Below are 14,160 nucleotides of genomic sequence, written 5' to 3' on the forward strand. Positions count from 1 at the left end.
TTATGACACATCTCTCGGTCCTACAACAGAGGCTAAAGAGAGTTCTACTGGTTGAAAGGAAAAGACAATAGATAATAGGTGAAAAAATAAAGATCTAAAAATCTCCAGTGATGGTTATGAGTAAATGCAAATGTCAGTACTATTGTATTTTTGGTTTGTAGTTCTATTTTTTGCTTCCTACAGGATCTAAAAGGCAAATGCATAAAATGTCAAGATAAATCAGTGATTATGACTCATAAATATCTAATTTGTGACAAGCACTACATAACAGGGAGGATGGAAGGATATAGGAACATGTTCCTGTATGAAACTTAAGTTGGTATCAAAGCAAACAAGATTGTATAGATTTAGGTTAAATTTAAGCCCCATGGTAGCTACAAAGAAAATATCAGAGAACATGAACATTCATAGGGATAGAAATTAGAGTACAGGTTGCCAGGGGTGGAGGGCAGAGCGAATGGGGGGGTCAATGCATAATGGGTGTAGGATTTGTCTGGGGAGAAAATTTAGTATTGGAAGGTAGTGAAGGTACCACAATATTGTGAATGTGATTATTCCTATTGAATGGTATGTTGGGAGTGGTTGAGATGGGAAAGTTTAGGTGAGATACATATTACCACAATTATGAAAAAGAAAGAGTAACTAAAGAGATGACAATTAAATGCAATACATGCTCCTGGATGGGATCCAGCAAGGGAGGAGAAAACTCAAAAGGACATTTTTGGACATATGAAGAAATTGGAATAGACTGTAAGCTCTATACTAATGTTAAATTTCTTGAATTTGATAATTACACTTAAGATGGATATATACATGGTGATGAATACACAACTATGTGATGATATTGTGAGCCACTGATTGTGCACCATGTATAGAAAGTATGTGTGTTAAGATTTCTCAATAAAGAAATTTTAAAAACAAGATGGATATATAAGTGAATATCCCTGTTCTTAGAAAATGTACATATGTACCTAAGTATTCAAGGAGCATGAGCTATACACTCTACATTCAAGGATTCAGAAATAAGATTTAAAAATACATGGATTAATAGACTACGGTAAATGTGGCAAAATGTTAAAATTGGTGGATCTGGGGATCTGGCAGGGGAGGTGGGGGTATGTTGGAATTCTCTGTATGGGGGTTGCATTATTTTTGTAAGTTTGAAAGTATTTCAAAACTAGAAGTTAAAAAAAAAAGAAAAAAGAAAGCAGCAGCTCCCCAGGCTGGGTGCATCTGCACATGCTGCTCTCAGCCTGGAGTACCCTCTGCAAGCAGCATCTGTCCTCAGAAGCCCTCGTCCAACCTCCCTAGCCAGGTCAAATCCCTACTACATGGGTTACACAGGCTCGGGTCGCTCATCTGTAGTTTGAGTCATGGTTACACTCTCACATCTGTTAAATGACTCCTTTGTTATCATACGGTGACTTCATTAATACCATCCTCCTCTGCAGGTGTGAGCTCCAGGAGCCAAGGGACTGAGCTCTGCCAAGATTAGCACCCAGACTAATAACCAATAATTTTACAGCTGAAAAGCACTTTACCTGTATGATATATTAATTCATACATTCCCCAGCACCACCTAATAAAGGAGTCATGATCATGTCCATGTTAGAACTGAGTAAACAAACACAGCAGGGGGGCAGGGGTAAATGCCACTAAGTCACATAGTCAGAAAGTGGTGGCTGACACCTTTTCCAGTTCTCATTTCACGACAAGGAAGGCTGAGTGCATTTAAGCTTCCTGAATTTCTAGTAGAAACTGAAATTTCAAGGAATGACATAACTCTTCCTAGGAGGTGTGGGAAAATGGCACATTTAGGCTTCAGACTGGTTTTTCAAAAGGGCATCTATATGTTCTTCCCCAAATCCTTGCTTCTCAACCAATGACTTCATGAGCCCCTCATGCTAGTATAGAAGCTCCAAAACCAACCACCACTCCCCTTTCCTGGGGCCACTCTGGACCTGCAACTTCAGGGTCCTGGTTTCCCAGGCCTCCTCTGCAGTGTACTTAGGGCAAGGACAGGGATGACCTCTCAACTCCTTGGGAGACCCACACCAAAAGGGAGCCCCTTCTGTGTTAGTTAGATTCAGTTGTCAACTTGGCCAGGTGAGCATACCTAGTTTTGTTGCTGCGGACATAAGCCAATGGTACGTGAACCTCATTTGTTGTTAATTACATCTGCAGTCAGCAAGGAGGCGTGTCTGCTGCAATGAGTGACGTTTGACTTAATTGGCTGGTGCTTAAATGAGAGAACGCAATGTAGCACAGCCTAAGCAGCTCGGCATTCCTCATCTCAGCACTTGCAGCTCAGCCCAGACCTTTGGAGATGCAGAAAGAAGTCGGCCCGGGGAAAGTTGTTGGAACCCAGGGGCCTGGAGAGAAGACCAGCAGAGACCATCCTGTGCCTTCCACGTAAGAAAGAACCTCAGTGGAAAGTTAGCTGCCTTTCCTCTGAAGAACCAACAAAATAAATCCCCTTTTATTAAAAGCCAATCCGTCTCTGGTGTGTTGCATTCCGGCAGCTAGCAAACTAGAACACCTTCTAACCCCTGAGTACTGATCAGGTCAACAAGGCGAGAGAAAATAGAATGTTTATACAGTCCCCAAAGACCAGGTGTCAGATGCCAGGGCCCCAAGGAAAAACCTAAGCTGTGAAAGTACCTTAAACACACAGATGCACATGTACCATGCTTCCTACAATTTCAGCCCAGGGGAAGTCACACTTACAGAGCAAGTCTATTAGGAAACATAACAAAACAGGGACAGGAGAACAATAGGGTCGTAAGTGGGTTTGCTTTTCTCCTTTGGTTTTCGATTCAAATGGAGTAATGCATAATTTAAAGACTGTATGGCCTATACAATAGGTTAGGGATGGGCCCCAGTCACTCCTGAACAACCAATTGTTACGAAGCTGTTTGGCAGGAATTTCTCTTTTCAGCCTGTACCACATCACAGACTAACAAGTTCCTGAGGATTGTTATCCTGACAGGTAAAGCAGAAAGCCTCTTTGATCTTTCCATGACTTACTGCAGAGAGAACAGGGTCTCATTATAATCATCAACTTCAGGGCCCCTTCACACAGGCATTTGCCCTCCTGGATCACCACCGGCTATCAGCCACAATCAGCATCAAGGTGAATCGTAGGCCCAAAACTGAACCCCAGGTTCCTCAGTACAGTATTCAAGGGCCTCTGCCCTGGGATCCCTATGGGGTTCTGACAACTAACAGAGTTCACTTCTCCCAAACCCACACTACTTGTTTTAGTTTCTGGACCTTAATCAATGCGATTCTCCCTGTTTGGAGTAACGATTCTCCTTCAAATCATCCTTTCATGACAGTTCAAATCTCATCCATGGATACTGTCCAGACCCTCCTAAGCTAAAAGTGAGCTCTCTCCCCTTAGTTTCCAAAGTCCTTTGTTTATGTCTCTTAGAGTACGTTTCACATTCTGCTTCCTGTTAGTCACTTCAGTACCTCATTTCCTTTCCACATTGAGGGCAATCTGGGTACTCCTGGTGACCTATGAAAGCAAGTACCAAGTTCAGCCCATGCTGATGTGGTGAAGAGGTTACCTCCATAAAGTTCAGAGTCAGACAAACTTAAGTACTAACCCCAGCTCCGCACTTACCAGCTATGCCCTCAGATAAGTCTGACAACTTCCGTGAGCCTGTTTTCCAATCTACAAAATGAAGATGAAGCCTATACCTCAAGGGCTTTTGTGAGGATAAACAGTGGTACTATTTGTATGGTCCCTAACACCCTGCCTGACACAGAGTAAGTGTTTAATAGATGGCATTTTATAGCAAGACCATGGTTACTGAACTGAGCTCAACATCCAGTGAGAAGCACAGGACCTATGTTAAAATGCTGGCTCTGCTACTAACCAGCTGTGGGACCTAGGGCAAGTTACCTAAGTCTCCCAAGTCTTTTTTCCTAATTAACAAAGCAGCATTTCCTCCTACCTCCCACAGGGACGATGTGATGAAAGCAGAGAGAGATGCTTGGTGAACTCTAAGGCCCTACAGAGATGTTAGGAATGTAATGTGCATCACCACACTCCCAGCAACCCACGGACTCTGACCCAGGGGAGGTGAGCAAGCCCACCTGCTCACAGTGACAACCAGGCAAGTCCAGACCAGTTTCCCTGTTTGAGGCAAAACCCCAAGAGGTCTTACAAGCATTGACATCAGCATCTTCTGTTCTAGACACCAGGGAATTCAGGGTTGGTCAGCGCCAGCCATGCCTAGGCTAGGGGTGGGGAAAGACAGGGTCTGCATTCTCTGCAGTCCCAATGCCCTCCACAGAGACATGGACATCCATGCCTCTCTCAAGGTATCTGGGAGCACTGACCAGACTCCCAGGAGGGCCTGAGGTGCTGCTTATTTGTACCTCGACATGGACAACAGCTGATGTTCCCAGGAAGTGAAAATGGGGGTAGAAAGAACACCAGATCTGATGTCAGAAGTCAGAGCTAAATCTTGGGACCACGATTAATTGTGGCCCCTTATAACCTACCATTCCTCCCTCTGAGAGGTAAAGAGGCTTTGCCCATCTGGCAGCCTGAGCTGTCACTACAAGCATGAAGAGAGTAGGGCAGCCTGCACAAGCTCATGGGTAAATCGTTAATGTCTCTGAGCCTGATCATTAGAATAGGCCTACTGGATACATAATAGAGTTGCTGCAGCCACATATGCCTGACAAATAGGAAAAGTTTTAAGTGTTCATTCACACACTCCCTTTCCTCCCCTGAACAAGTCCGTCCAGGCACTCACCATCTTCTGCTGTGTTGAGTTTAAGGCTCTTGCCCTTGAAACTCAGCTGTCCTCCGGCCACCTGGGTTTTGGCCAGTGATTCTGCAAGCTTGGCAATGTCTTCGGAGGCCATGATGGTGGAGTCCCCTGGAGATCTGTAAACTGAAGAGGCAGAAGTAGCATTAAGATACCTGGTTGAGGGGGTGGGTGGGAATCAACCATCTCAGGGGTCTGATCTCACTTACCCCTGCTATTAAGACCCTAAGAGCTACACCACTGAGAGATGAAAACAGCATCAAGGAAGAACAGTTCTAGAAAAGGGAAAGAGGTAACAAAGAAATAGATAAATCATGTTTTACTCTCTTAAAGTAGAAAAACCATGTTTCACCGCTAAAGAGTTACTATCTCACTATAAGTCCTGCTCGGCCCAATTGCTCCAGCTAGGAGCACCTAGCAAGGCTACATGATGCAAAGAGTCTGATCCAATCACATACCTGCCTGATCATCTTGGCTGCTCTCTGTTTGAGGGTCCCATTCCTCAAACAGGACATAGATGGCTATGGGGTCCAGGTCATCCATCCCAGGGAATGCCTCACCGCCCACGCTGGCATGACTCTGGGGGTGGGGCACAGGGGTTGGCCCACTGCTTGGCTGGTTTCAACCTTGCAGTCCATGGTGGTCAGACCTCAGAGTTTCTAGGAGACCAGAGATCTCTACATCACAATAGCACCATCACAATAGGTCAGGGGTAGAGTTGCCAGAAAACTCTACCAGGTAGCGGTTTCCTACCAGGTAGGGGTTTCCTACCTGGAGCTCAGTAGACCAGCAAGAAAGGACAACTCCACTTTACCAAAGGGGTACAGGCAGGTAATCAGGGGAGACCAAGGAAGACTGCTGATATGGGGAACAGAACTAGGAGGTGCTTAGAGAGACTCCTTTTATGTAGACTGTCTCCTCCCCCAATCTACTCATCCTCAAGAGGCAGCTATGAGAGCTCCCCCATTCTTCCACTTCCCTAGGCTTTCTCTGGGCTCAACCAAACAACTGTCCAATGTTTTCTCCCCTTCTAACCCTGGTTTGTTTGTCTGTCTGTCTTTAATAATAAGCCTGACTTATTCATTGAGTATAAGCATTCATTCCTTCAAAAAACATTTATTGAGTACTACTACAGGTTGGACATTTTTCCAGGTACCATGAGTACAGCAGAGAATAACAGACAAACATCTTCCTGAAGCAGATGTTTAGTACATTAATGATAAGAAAAATCAATGGGGAAGAGAGTAAAGAAGGATTTTTTTTTTTTTTTTGGTTGTTTAAAGTAGAATGGTTAGAGAAGGTATTGTTAGGAAGGAGGCAACTAATAAAGACCTGAAGTGTGTCAGAGATTGGGGCCTGCAGCCACCTGGGTGAAGAATATTCCCACAAAAGGGGATAGCAAAGGCAAAGGCTCTCGCCGGGAGGGGGGTGTTGGAGAACTGCAAGGAGACCAGAGGGCGCTAAGCGAAGAGCACAGTGAAGGAGGGAGAAAGGAGGTAAGAACGAACAGAGAGCTAAGGGGGACGGGGTATCATAAAGCCATTTTAAGGACCATGGCTTTTTCTCTGAATGACAAGAGACAGTGGAAAGTTTCTAGTAGAGAAGAGCTGTGAACTGGGGAATGCTTTGACAGGATCACTCTATCTGTGCACAAGGCCTGGCATTTAGAAGGTGCTCAAAGAATGAGGGAGTGAAACTTAATAAAAATTAACCTAAACCCTACCACCTCTTGCAGTTCTGGTGTGGGACAATTTGAGGCTACAAAAGTGGTGGTGGAGCCTCCAGATGGAACAGGGATGCAGCTTCTCAGCTGAAGGGGGTCCACTCCTCCAGTCACCTTCCCACCGCCCCAATTAACTCTAAAGACCAAAAAACCCGAAACACAGAGATGTAAATTTGTTTCTCCTAGGTCAGCAAGGGGTTAGCGGCAGAGTCAAGACAGCCCCTCCTCTGCAGGAGCATCGGAGACTTTGTGGGCCTACTGGGAGTCAGTGATGGGAGAGCGACGCGCGACTGCAGGCCATAAATGACAGGCGGGCAGCGCGGGAGCCTCATCCGAGATTCCCGGAAGACTCGCACCGCCTCCAGAAGCCACAGATGCCAACATGAGACGCCACAGCTGGCAGGCATGGACTGGGCGGCTCCAGAGAATTTGACATCCTCTCTATGCCTCAGCTTCCCCATTTGAGAAAGGCACAAACGCCTCTCACCCCCCACCTCCGAGCTTGGCAATCGCAGACGCGGGGGACATCGCCAAGGAGGCACGCAGCAGGCGCTCAGGGGCGCCACACTTTCCTTACTCAGTTCCAGGGCCGCTCCCTCCGCCCCTAGGCAGGTGACGGGCAAAGGAAAGGGACCCCTACCCTACCGTAAACAGGCAGCGCCGCCGCGTGGGGCGAACCGAACACGCGCGTCCGCCCGGCGGGGTGGGGACCGGTTTAGGGTCCGGGTCAGGTCAGGTCGGGGTCGCCGCCTTTGGGCCCAGAGATCTTGATGCTCAGCCCGCTAGGCTGTCTGCTCTCCCGGCGCTTCTCGTCACTCACGTCGCAGACACCACCTGCTCCCCACACCGCGGTGGATGATGGCGGAGGAGGAGGATTTTGAAAGCCGGCAGTTTCTTGCCTTCGATTTGATTTGTTCGAGGCCCAGGCCGGCTTCCCCTGCCCCCCGCGCGCGTGGCCTATCGGGTATAGTAGTCCAGTCCTTCTGCGCGGGGCCCGGAGTTACATGGCAGGGGCGCATACTGTGAACTACAAGTACCGTGACGCACCGCCCTCCAGAGTGCCACAGCCGTCGTCCTCCCATTTCGACGTCTGGCTCTTTCTCGGGCAGGCCACGGGACGGTGCTTAACCGGAAGCGCGCAGAGAGACTACAATTCCCCTAATGCCGTGCAGCACGGCTGTCCCAGCCCTTCCGGAAAGTTTATCTTCACGTAACTTTATTGATAACGGCTGGTACTTCCGAAGCCGTGCTGCTAAATCTCCTCAGCAAGAAATCAAGTATCCATTTCCTGAAAGAAAAAACTCGTGTTTTTTCGTCTCATTGAATTTAAAGGGCATTCGAAGTCTTCTTCATAAATAGCCATACATTACTTGGTAATCAAAAAGGGGTAATAATAATTCTATAGTAGAGAAACTCTGCGGACACCACCTTAACCAAGTAATTAAAGTTATCATCCGACACCCCACGCCTCATGATGTGATGCATTGAGACGGACACGGCATGACTATCCTGTCAACAATGCATAAAATTAATCTTGAGGAAACTTGTTACAGAAAAACTCTTCTGTACTCTTCCAAAAATATATCATGAAGGGCAGAAAAACAGGAACCCTTGCAGATTATAGTAAAAAGACACGACTAAATGCAATGCGTAATCCTGGATTGGATCCTGGGAAGATTGTCATAGGAGACAATATTGATACTATTAGCAAAATCTGATTGTACATTAGATAATACAATTGTATCAAAGTTAAATACCCTGATGTTGAGTATTGGACTAGGTTATGTTAGAGACTGTCCTTGTTCTTTGGAAACAGATGCTGAAATAATTAGGGACAAAGGCATGATGTCTGCAACTTACTCTCAAATGGTTCAGAGAAAAAAATGTATATGTACATGTATATGTATACATAGAGAAAGGTAAAGCAAATGTGGCAAAACATTAATAAATCCAGTATACGGGAGTTCTTTGCAACTTTTTTTAAAGTATAAAAATGCAAATAGCTTTTGTTTTTTATAAACAGCTTTTTAACCATTATATTAAAAACATGTATTCATTATAAACAATTCAACCAATATAGAATAGGAGAAAAAAAAGTAAACCTCACCTGAAACCTAAGCATCTAGAGATAATAACTGTCAACATATGCAACCTTCTTTTCCAGTTACCTCTCACAATCCAGCCTACACATATGCTTTTGCTTTACCTGCAATTCAGTTAAGTATATTATGTGCCAGATTCTTGCACACATAGCTTATTTAATCTTTACAACCACACAGGAAGTGGGCATTTTCCCAGCCTTCCCAGCATCAAGATGAGAAAGCTAACTCTCCAGACCTAATGTGACATCCCTGGTTCAAACAGCTGCTTAGAGGTGACACCTGCCCCATGTGTCCTCTTTCCCACACCAGATTGCTTCCCCTCCCTCTCCTCTGCCTGCAAAGTCCATGTCAATTCCCCCTCATCCTGAAGGCCTTCCTAAACCACTGCAGCCAGAATTAGTCTCGCCCAGTTCTGAGTCCCCACAGTAGTTGGCACATGGCTCTGAGAGCTTTCCCACAGTCAGAGTTAGCTTCCTACCTAGCCTGGGAGGGCCTCTGAGAACAGGCACTGTATCCACCTGAGCTGCATCCCCTTTGGGCCTGGCATCACTGATGTTTTGGGTTTCCTCATTTGAGGATTCCTGTCAGGGTCATCTGATGTTTGCCATCAGAACAAGCACTCCCAATTAGGTTTGATGCTGTTTCTGCGCCGATTCCAGCTAAGATTGATCAAAATCAGTCTGGATTTTCCTTGGGGTAATCTCCAGTCTCCGTTTTCCGGTTTTACTCCTTGAGACTTGAGGATCTCAAGACAGAGACTTCCCAAAGAGAAGAAGATGGGCAATAGAACATTTTAGTTGCTTAGGTGAACTTCCCCTTCTTCATCCAGCAGATAGATGATAGGGTTATCAGAACTGAAAGGGAATTCTTAGCAGAAACTCAACGGCCTTCAAGGGTCAAGCAGGTAATAGGAATTATTAAAAAGCCTGGTGGGGCTTGTGGAGGACTAGAGAAAATTTCTGACTGAAGGCATTCACGTGCAAAGCTAAAAATAAAAAACCCAGCCTGACCACACCTCTGAGCAATCCAGATTTTGTTTGTAACACCTGAATCTAGAGTCTATCTCAAACTCCTTTATGGGTAGGGATACTAGGACTTAAAGAGAAGGAGGTTTGCCAACGTTGCACAGTGAGTCAGAAAAGTCCAGATTCATCATTTGTTTCCCAACAACCACATTTGTCATCTTTTTCTCACTTTCCCTTTTTCCAACTTTCTTTCAAGATATCACCTGAGACCTGATCTATTTGCCTGGCCCAAGAAGTGGACTCAGCCTTTATGGATGGATGGGTAGAACTGAATTAGGCCACCCTTTTCCTGAGGACCAGAGAAGTTAAATAACCTGGCAAAAGTTACACAGTAACTTTAGACAAAAACAAACAAACAAACAGTAGAAGCCAGACCTCTGGGGTCCTTTTCAACACACTCAGAACAAGTCATATTGTGTGAGGCAAGTACAGAGGGAGAAAGGGAAGACTGCTCCAGATGTTTCTCTCCCAGTTGTAACGTTTTCTTAAAAGATGTTTTCAAGAGAAAAGCAGGCTGCCTCTGATTAGTTTACTTTAACTGAGTGCTTTAAATTCCATTCTGGTGGATGCCAGTGAACTTAATTGCAAATTTTAAATGGAATAAATAATATTTATGCTGATTTCCTGAAGAATTACCAAGGCTGCAGACTTGCCATTTAGTCTGATAAAAAACAAAAGCCTAAAAGTATGTCAGGCACGAGAGGAATGTGGAGAGAAATTCCCAAGATCCAACTGGGTGCTGACCTTGGGCTCCTGGGAGAGAGCTGGGTCAGCCCACCAGCATTACATGGGAGCCTCACACAGGGTCCCCTCCTCTGTAGGGGAGGAGGGGCAAAGAAGGGGGCCACTACATCATCTGTTAACTACATTCAAACCACATTCCCCCTGGGTTCAAGCCTATGGCTCTACATCCAACACACATTTTTTTTTCCTACCTTGCTAAATAACAAAATTAAAATAAATCATTCATTGCGCAAATAGTTATGGAGCATCTACTATGTGCCAGGCTGATGAAAATACAATGATGAACAAGATAGAAAATGACAGAGTCCCTGGAGAAGCTTAAATTCCTGTCTAAATGATGTTTTTGGAGAGTTTCCTGGTGCCAACGGCTTTTGGCAGATTATCTTCTCTTTTAATAATTCGTTTGTTTCAAAATGGAAATAATTTTATGTTTTAAACGAAAACTGACACAGTCATTAAAAAAACTGTACAAAAGCAAAATATTATAGAGTAAAAGCTAAAGTTTAATTTTATCTTTATTCCCAGTATCCAGATTTATAGCCACTGTTAATATTCTGCAGGATGGATGGATGGGTGGATGGGTGGATGGGTGGATGGGTGGATGGGTGGATGGGTGGATGGGTGGATGCATGGGTGGATAAATATGTGATAGAGCAAATATAACAAGGTGTTAATTGTAGAATAATCTACGGCATGTGGGTTGTTCATCATGCACTTCTTTCAACTTTCTGTATGTTTGAGTATTTTCATAATAACATGGTGGGGACAAAAGTGACCATTATCACCTGCATTTCATCTACTGCATCATAATAAATTAGTGGCTGGCCTATCTCACCCTTTAAATTGGTTCTTCCTGGTCTCTCTCTCTCTCTCTTTCTCTCTCTCTCTCTTTCTTTTAATGTCACCCTCACCTTTGAAAACCTGAATCTTTGGACCGTTCGTTAGGAAGAATATGTTTTTAATTTATTTTTTAGTTCACACATGCATATACCCAGCACTCTGCTGGCATCATTTCATCCTTTCTCTGCCACTTGGGATAAAAACTCCCATGATCCCCAGTTTACAGGTGAGGACAAAAGAACCAAAAACCTCAAGTTGTGCAGATCTCTTCAGAGCCCTTCCCAAAACCTTAATTTAAGATCCCTTGTTGGGGTGGGCTACAGTGGCTCAGCAGGCAGAGTTCTCGACTGCCCTGCCAGAGACCTGGGTTCGATTCCTGGTGCCTGCCCATGCCAAAAAAATCCCTTGTTGGAGGGTGGAGACATGGGACTGGAGCTGAGGGGACATGGGTCTCTCTGCAGTTCCACTACCCAGCATGGGCTAGGCAATAAATAACGTTTGTTGAGCAAGTGATTAAACAGGCTCATGTGTTGTTCCTTACTCTTCTCTCAGTGACCCTGGGGGTAAGGATTATCATCTCAGATTTACAGATTCAGTCTAGGGAAGATTAAGGAATTTGTCTGAGTCAGACCCCAGCTGAGTGATGCACCAGGGGCTGGAACCAAGTTCCTGACTCCGGGTTCAGCACTGCCACCGCCAGGCTAACTCCTTCCTGCATTTTGATTGTGGCCGGTTTAAAGTTTTAACATCCGCCTGTTTAGTTATGAAATTCAACTGCCACCCCTGGGGTTGTCAGGTTCTCGCCAGGAGATAACAAGGCATCTCTGCAGTCAAGACAGGCCTAAACCTGACCCAGGAAGTGCTCACTGAAGGCAGAACAAATGAATGACATACTTGTCATCAGTTCCTCAGAAGTCAAGAACAGGAGTGTCTGAGTCCCACTCTCCAGTGACCCAGTCACGTGACAGGCCCCTGAGGGTAAGCAGCCACAGATCCAGATTTAAGATGCCCATGTCACTGTGCAATGAGCAGGCCGGAAAGGCAAGCAGAGTGGGTCTGAATCTTGCCTCTGTCTTTCTCTTAGCAGTATGACCTTGAGCAAGTTACTTAAACTACTATGTCTGATTCCTCACCTGGAAACAGGTCAAACAAATCCCTACCTCCTAGGGCTGTCTGAGGGTAAGAGAATCAAATTGTACAAAGGGCTTGCCTCATAGAACAAGAAGTGTTACTACTCTTTCGACTTTAACGTGTAGACATAGAGCTCTGCTGCCTGTGGACATTGGGACTTCCCAGACACTGCCACCTCTGGCTGAGGTCTTACAAGTCCCCTTTACCATTTCAGGTGGTTCATGGCAAACTGAAGTATGTGGGGGGGGGAGGGGTGCTTGTGTCCAGTGAACCCCCTTTGAATGATGGAGTCCTCTTTCATTCCACATGCAGGCAGGGACGGTGGAATCATGGGACCATTTACCAGCTAGTTCATACAAGAAAAGACATGCTAATCCAACTGGCCTCAACATCCTCATCCATTAAATGGAGGTGATAATCACAAAGGTGTCTAACCTGATAAACTGTCATGAGTGTTTTACTGTAAATTCTACAGGGGATGGAGAACCTAACATTTATTCAGCCCCTTCTGTGGGCAAAGCAATGTTGACCCAGAGGTTGATTTTCTTATTAAGCATCAGAATCTCCATGGGGTGCTTGTCAGAAATACTAAATCAGAATCTCATGAGGTGAGGTTGGAGATCTTCATTTTAAACAAGCCCTACTCTGCAGTCATGTCTGAGGGCCACTGGACTTGACTTTTCATTTCTGGCCATAAACATCCATCCTCTTTATGCCAGAGGCTGCCTTTTAAATTTGTTAATCTCAGATTAGGAAGGAGGGAAGAGGCCCCCCACAGAGGGAAGAGTTAGAGAACTTCTGACTATACATTTTCTTCCTCTCCAAGGCTCCCTTAAAGCAGAGATAGGGGAAAGTGTTGGAAGCCATGTAAAGAGCACAGGCTCTGGAATCAGAATTCCCAACCTGGATAAGTTACCTAGTGCCTCAGTCTCAGTTTCCCATCTGTAAAATGGGCATGTTAAAACCAACCTTCCAGGATTATTATGAGGATTACATAAATGAACATAGCAGGTTCTTGTCATTCCTAACACATACCAAAGTTTCAATGTTTCAATGTTTCAAATTGGTCTTGCCATTGTATCTTCTGTTCTTAAGATTGTGTCTGGCACAAATGTATGTGGAAGAAAGATCATTGCAAAGATAAAGTCTGCCAGGTTCACCACTGATCCTCAAAAAATTATATGTATGTGTGTATGTGGGCATAGCATGTATGTATGTGCATATGTCCATGCATATATATGTATAAGCACACAGTCATATACATATATGTGTATATACACACATACATATATACACCTATATATATATTTTTTAATGTAAATTGAAGAGGATAAGAGGGAATTTGAAAGAACTTTCAAGGGAATGTGGTGGTCTCCAGGAATCAGTGGGGCAGGTAATGTGGTAGAATAGGACAAACACAAGTATTTGGAGTCAAGTTCTGAATTCAGATCCAACTTGGCCCCTTACCAGCTGTGAGGCAGCTCCACCAATGCTTCTGGTGCCTGCTCAGGGGGAATTAACCAGAGGTAGCAACTAGGGTTTGGGGAAGCCTTTGATGAAAGTGCCTGGGGCTTTTTGCATTTTTGTGGAAGGGCAAAGGATATGGGTTTGTTCAGCTTCAGCCCAGGAAGTAAGAATTGCCCCCCCCCCCAAAAAAGTCCTAAAAAGGAGGGACACTTTTAAGGAAAATAGAGGTGAATTCCAGGCATGAACTTTCCCCAGGGAAGGGGGTCTACCCCCTCCCAAGCCCTCCCATGTCAGGTGCGCAGCCCGCACCGCCCACCCAGGCGCCAGGCGACTGGGAGCCG

At 45.2% G+C, this 14,160-nt stretch overlaps 1 protein-coding gene across 8 annotated transcripts in view; it reads right to left on the reverse strand.

The window, feature by feature from the left end:
* RANGAP1 (Ran GTPase activating protein 1) overlaps window positions 1–7,427 on the reverse strand; it is a 34,022-nt gene extending 26,595 nt beyond the window's left edge. For 6 of the 8 annotated variants that reach the window (XR_013179315.1, XR_013179316.1, XM_077168973.1 and 3 more), the window contains exons 1-2: window positions 5,246–5,446; window positions 4,773–4,913 (exon numbers count right to left, since the gene is read on the reverse strand). Coding sequence is in view for 6 of the 8 variants with exons in the window: in XM_077168973.1 (XP_077025088.1) it covers window positions 4,773–4,913; window positions 5,246–5,330 (226 nt within the window). In the remaining 2 variants the exon portion in view is untranslated. Of the gene's footprint in view, window positions 1–4,772; window positions 4,914–4,996; window positions 5,063–5,245; window positions 5,447–7,155 lie in introns of those variants that run through there. The other 2 variants (XM_077168974.1, XM_077168976.1) reach the window with 2 other exon arrangements.
* Between the last annotated feature and the right edge of the window lie 6,733 nt (window positions 7,428–14,160).

This window comes from Tamandua tetradactyla, chromosome 7 (assembly GCF_023851605.1).
Source record: "Tamandua tetradactyla isolate mTamTet1 chromosome 7, mTamTet1.pri, whole genome shotgun sequence".
Classification (NCBI taxonomy): domain Eukaryota; kingdom Metazoa; phylum Chordata; class Mammalia; order Pilosa; family Myrmecophagidae; genus Tamandua; species Tamandua tetradactyla.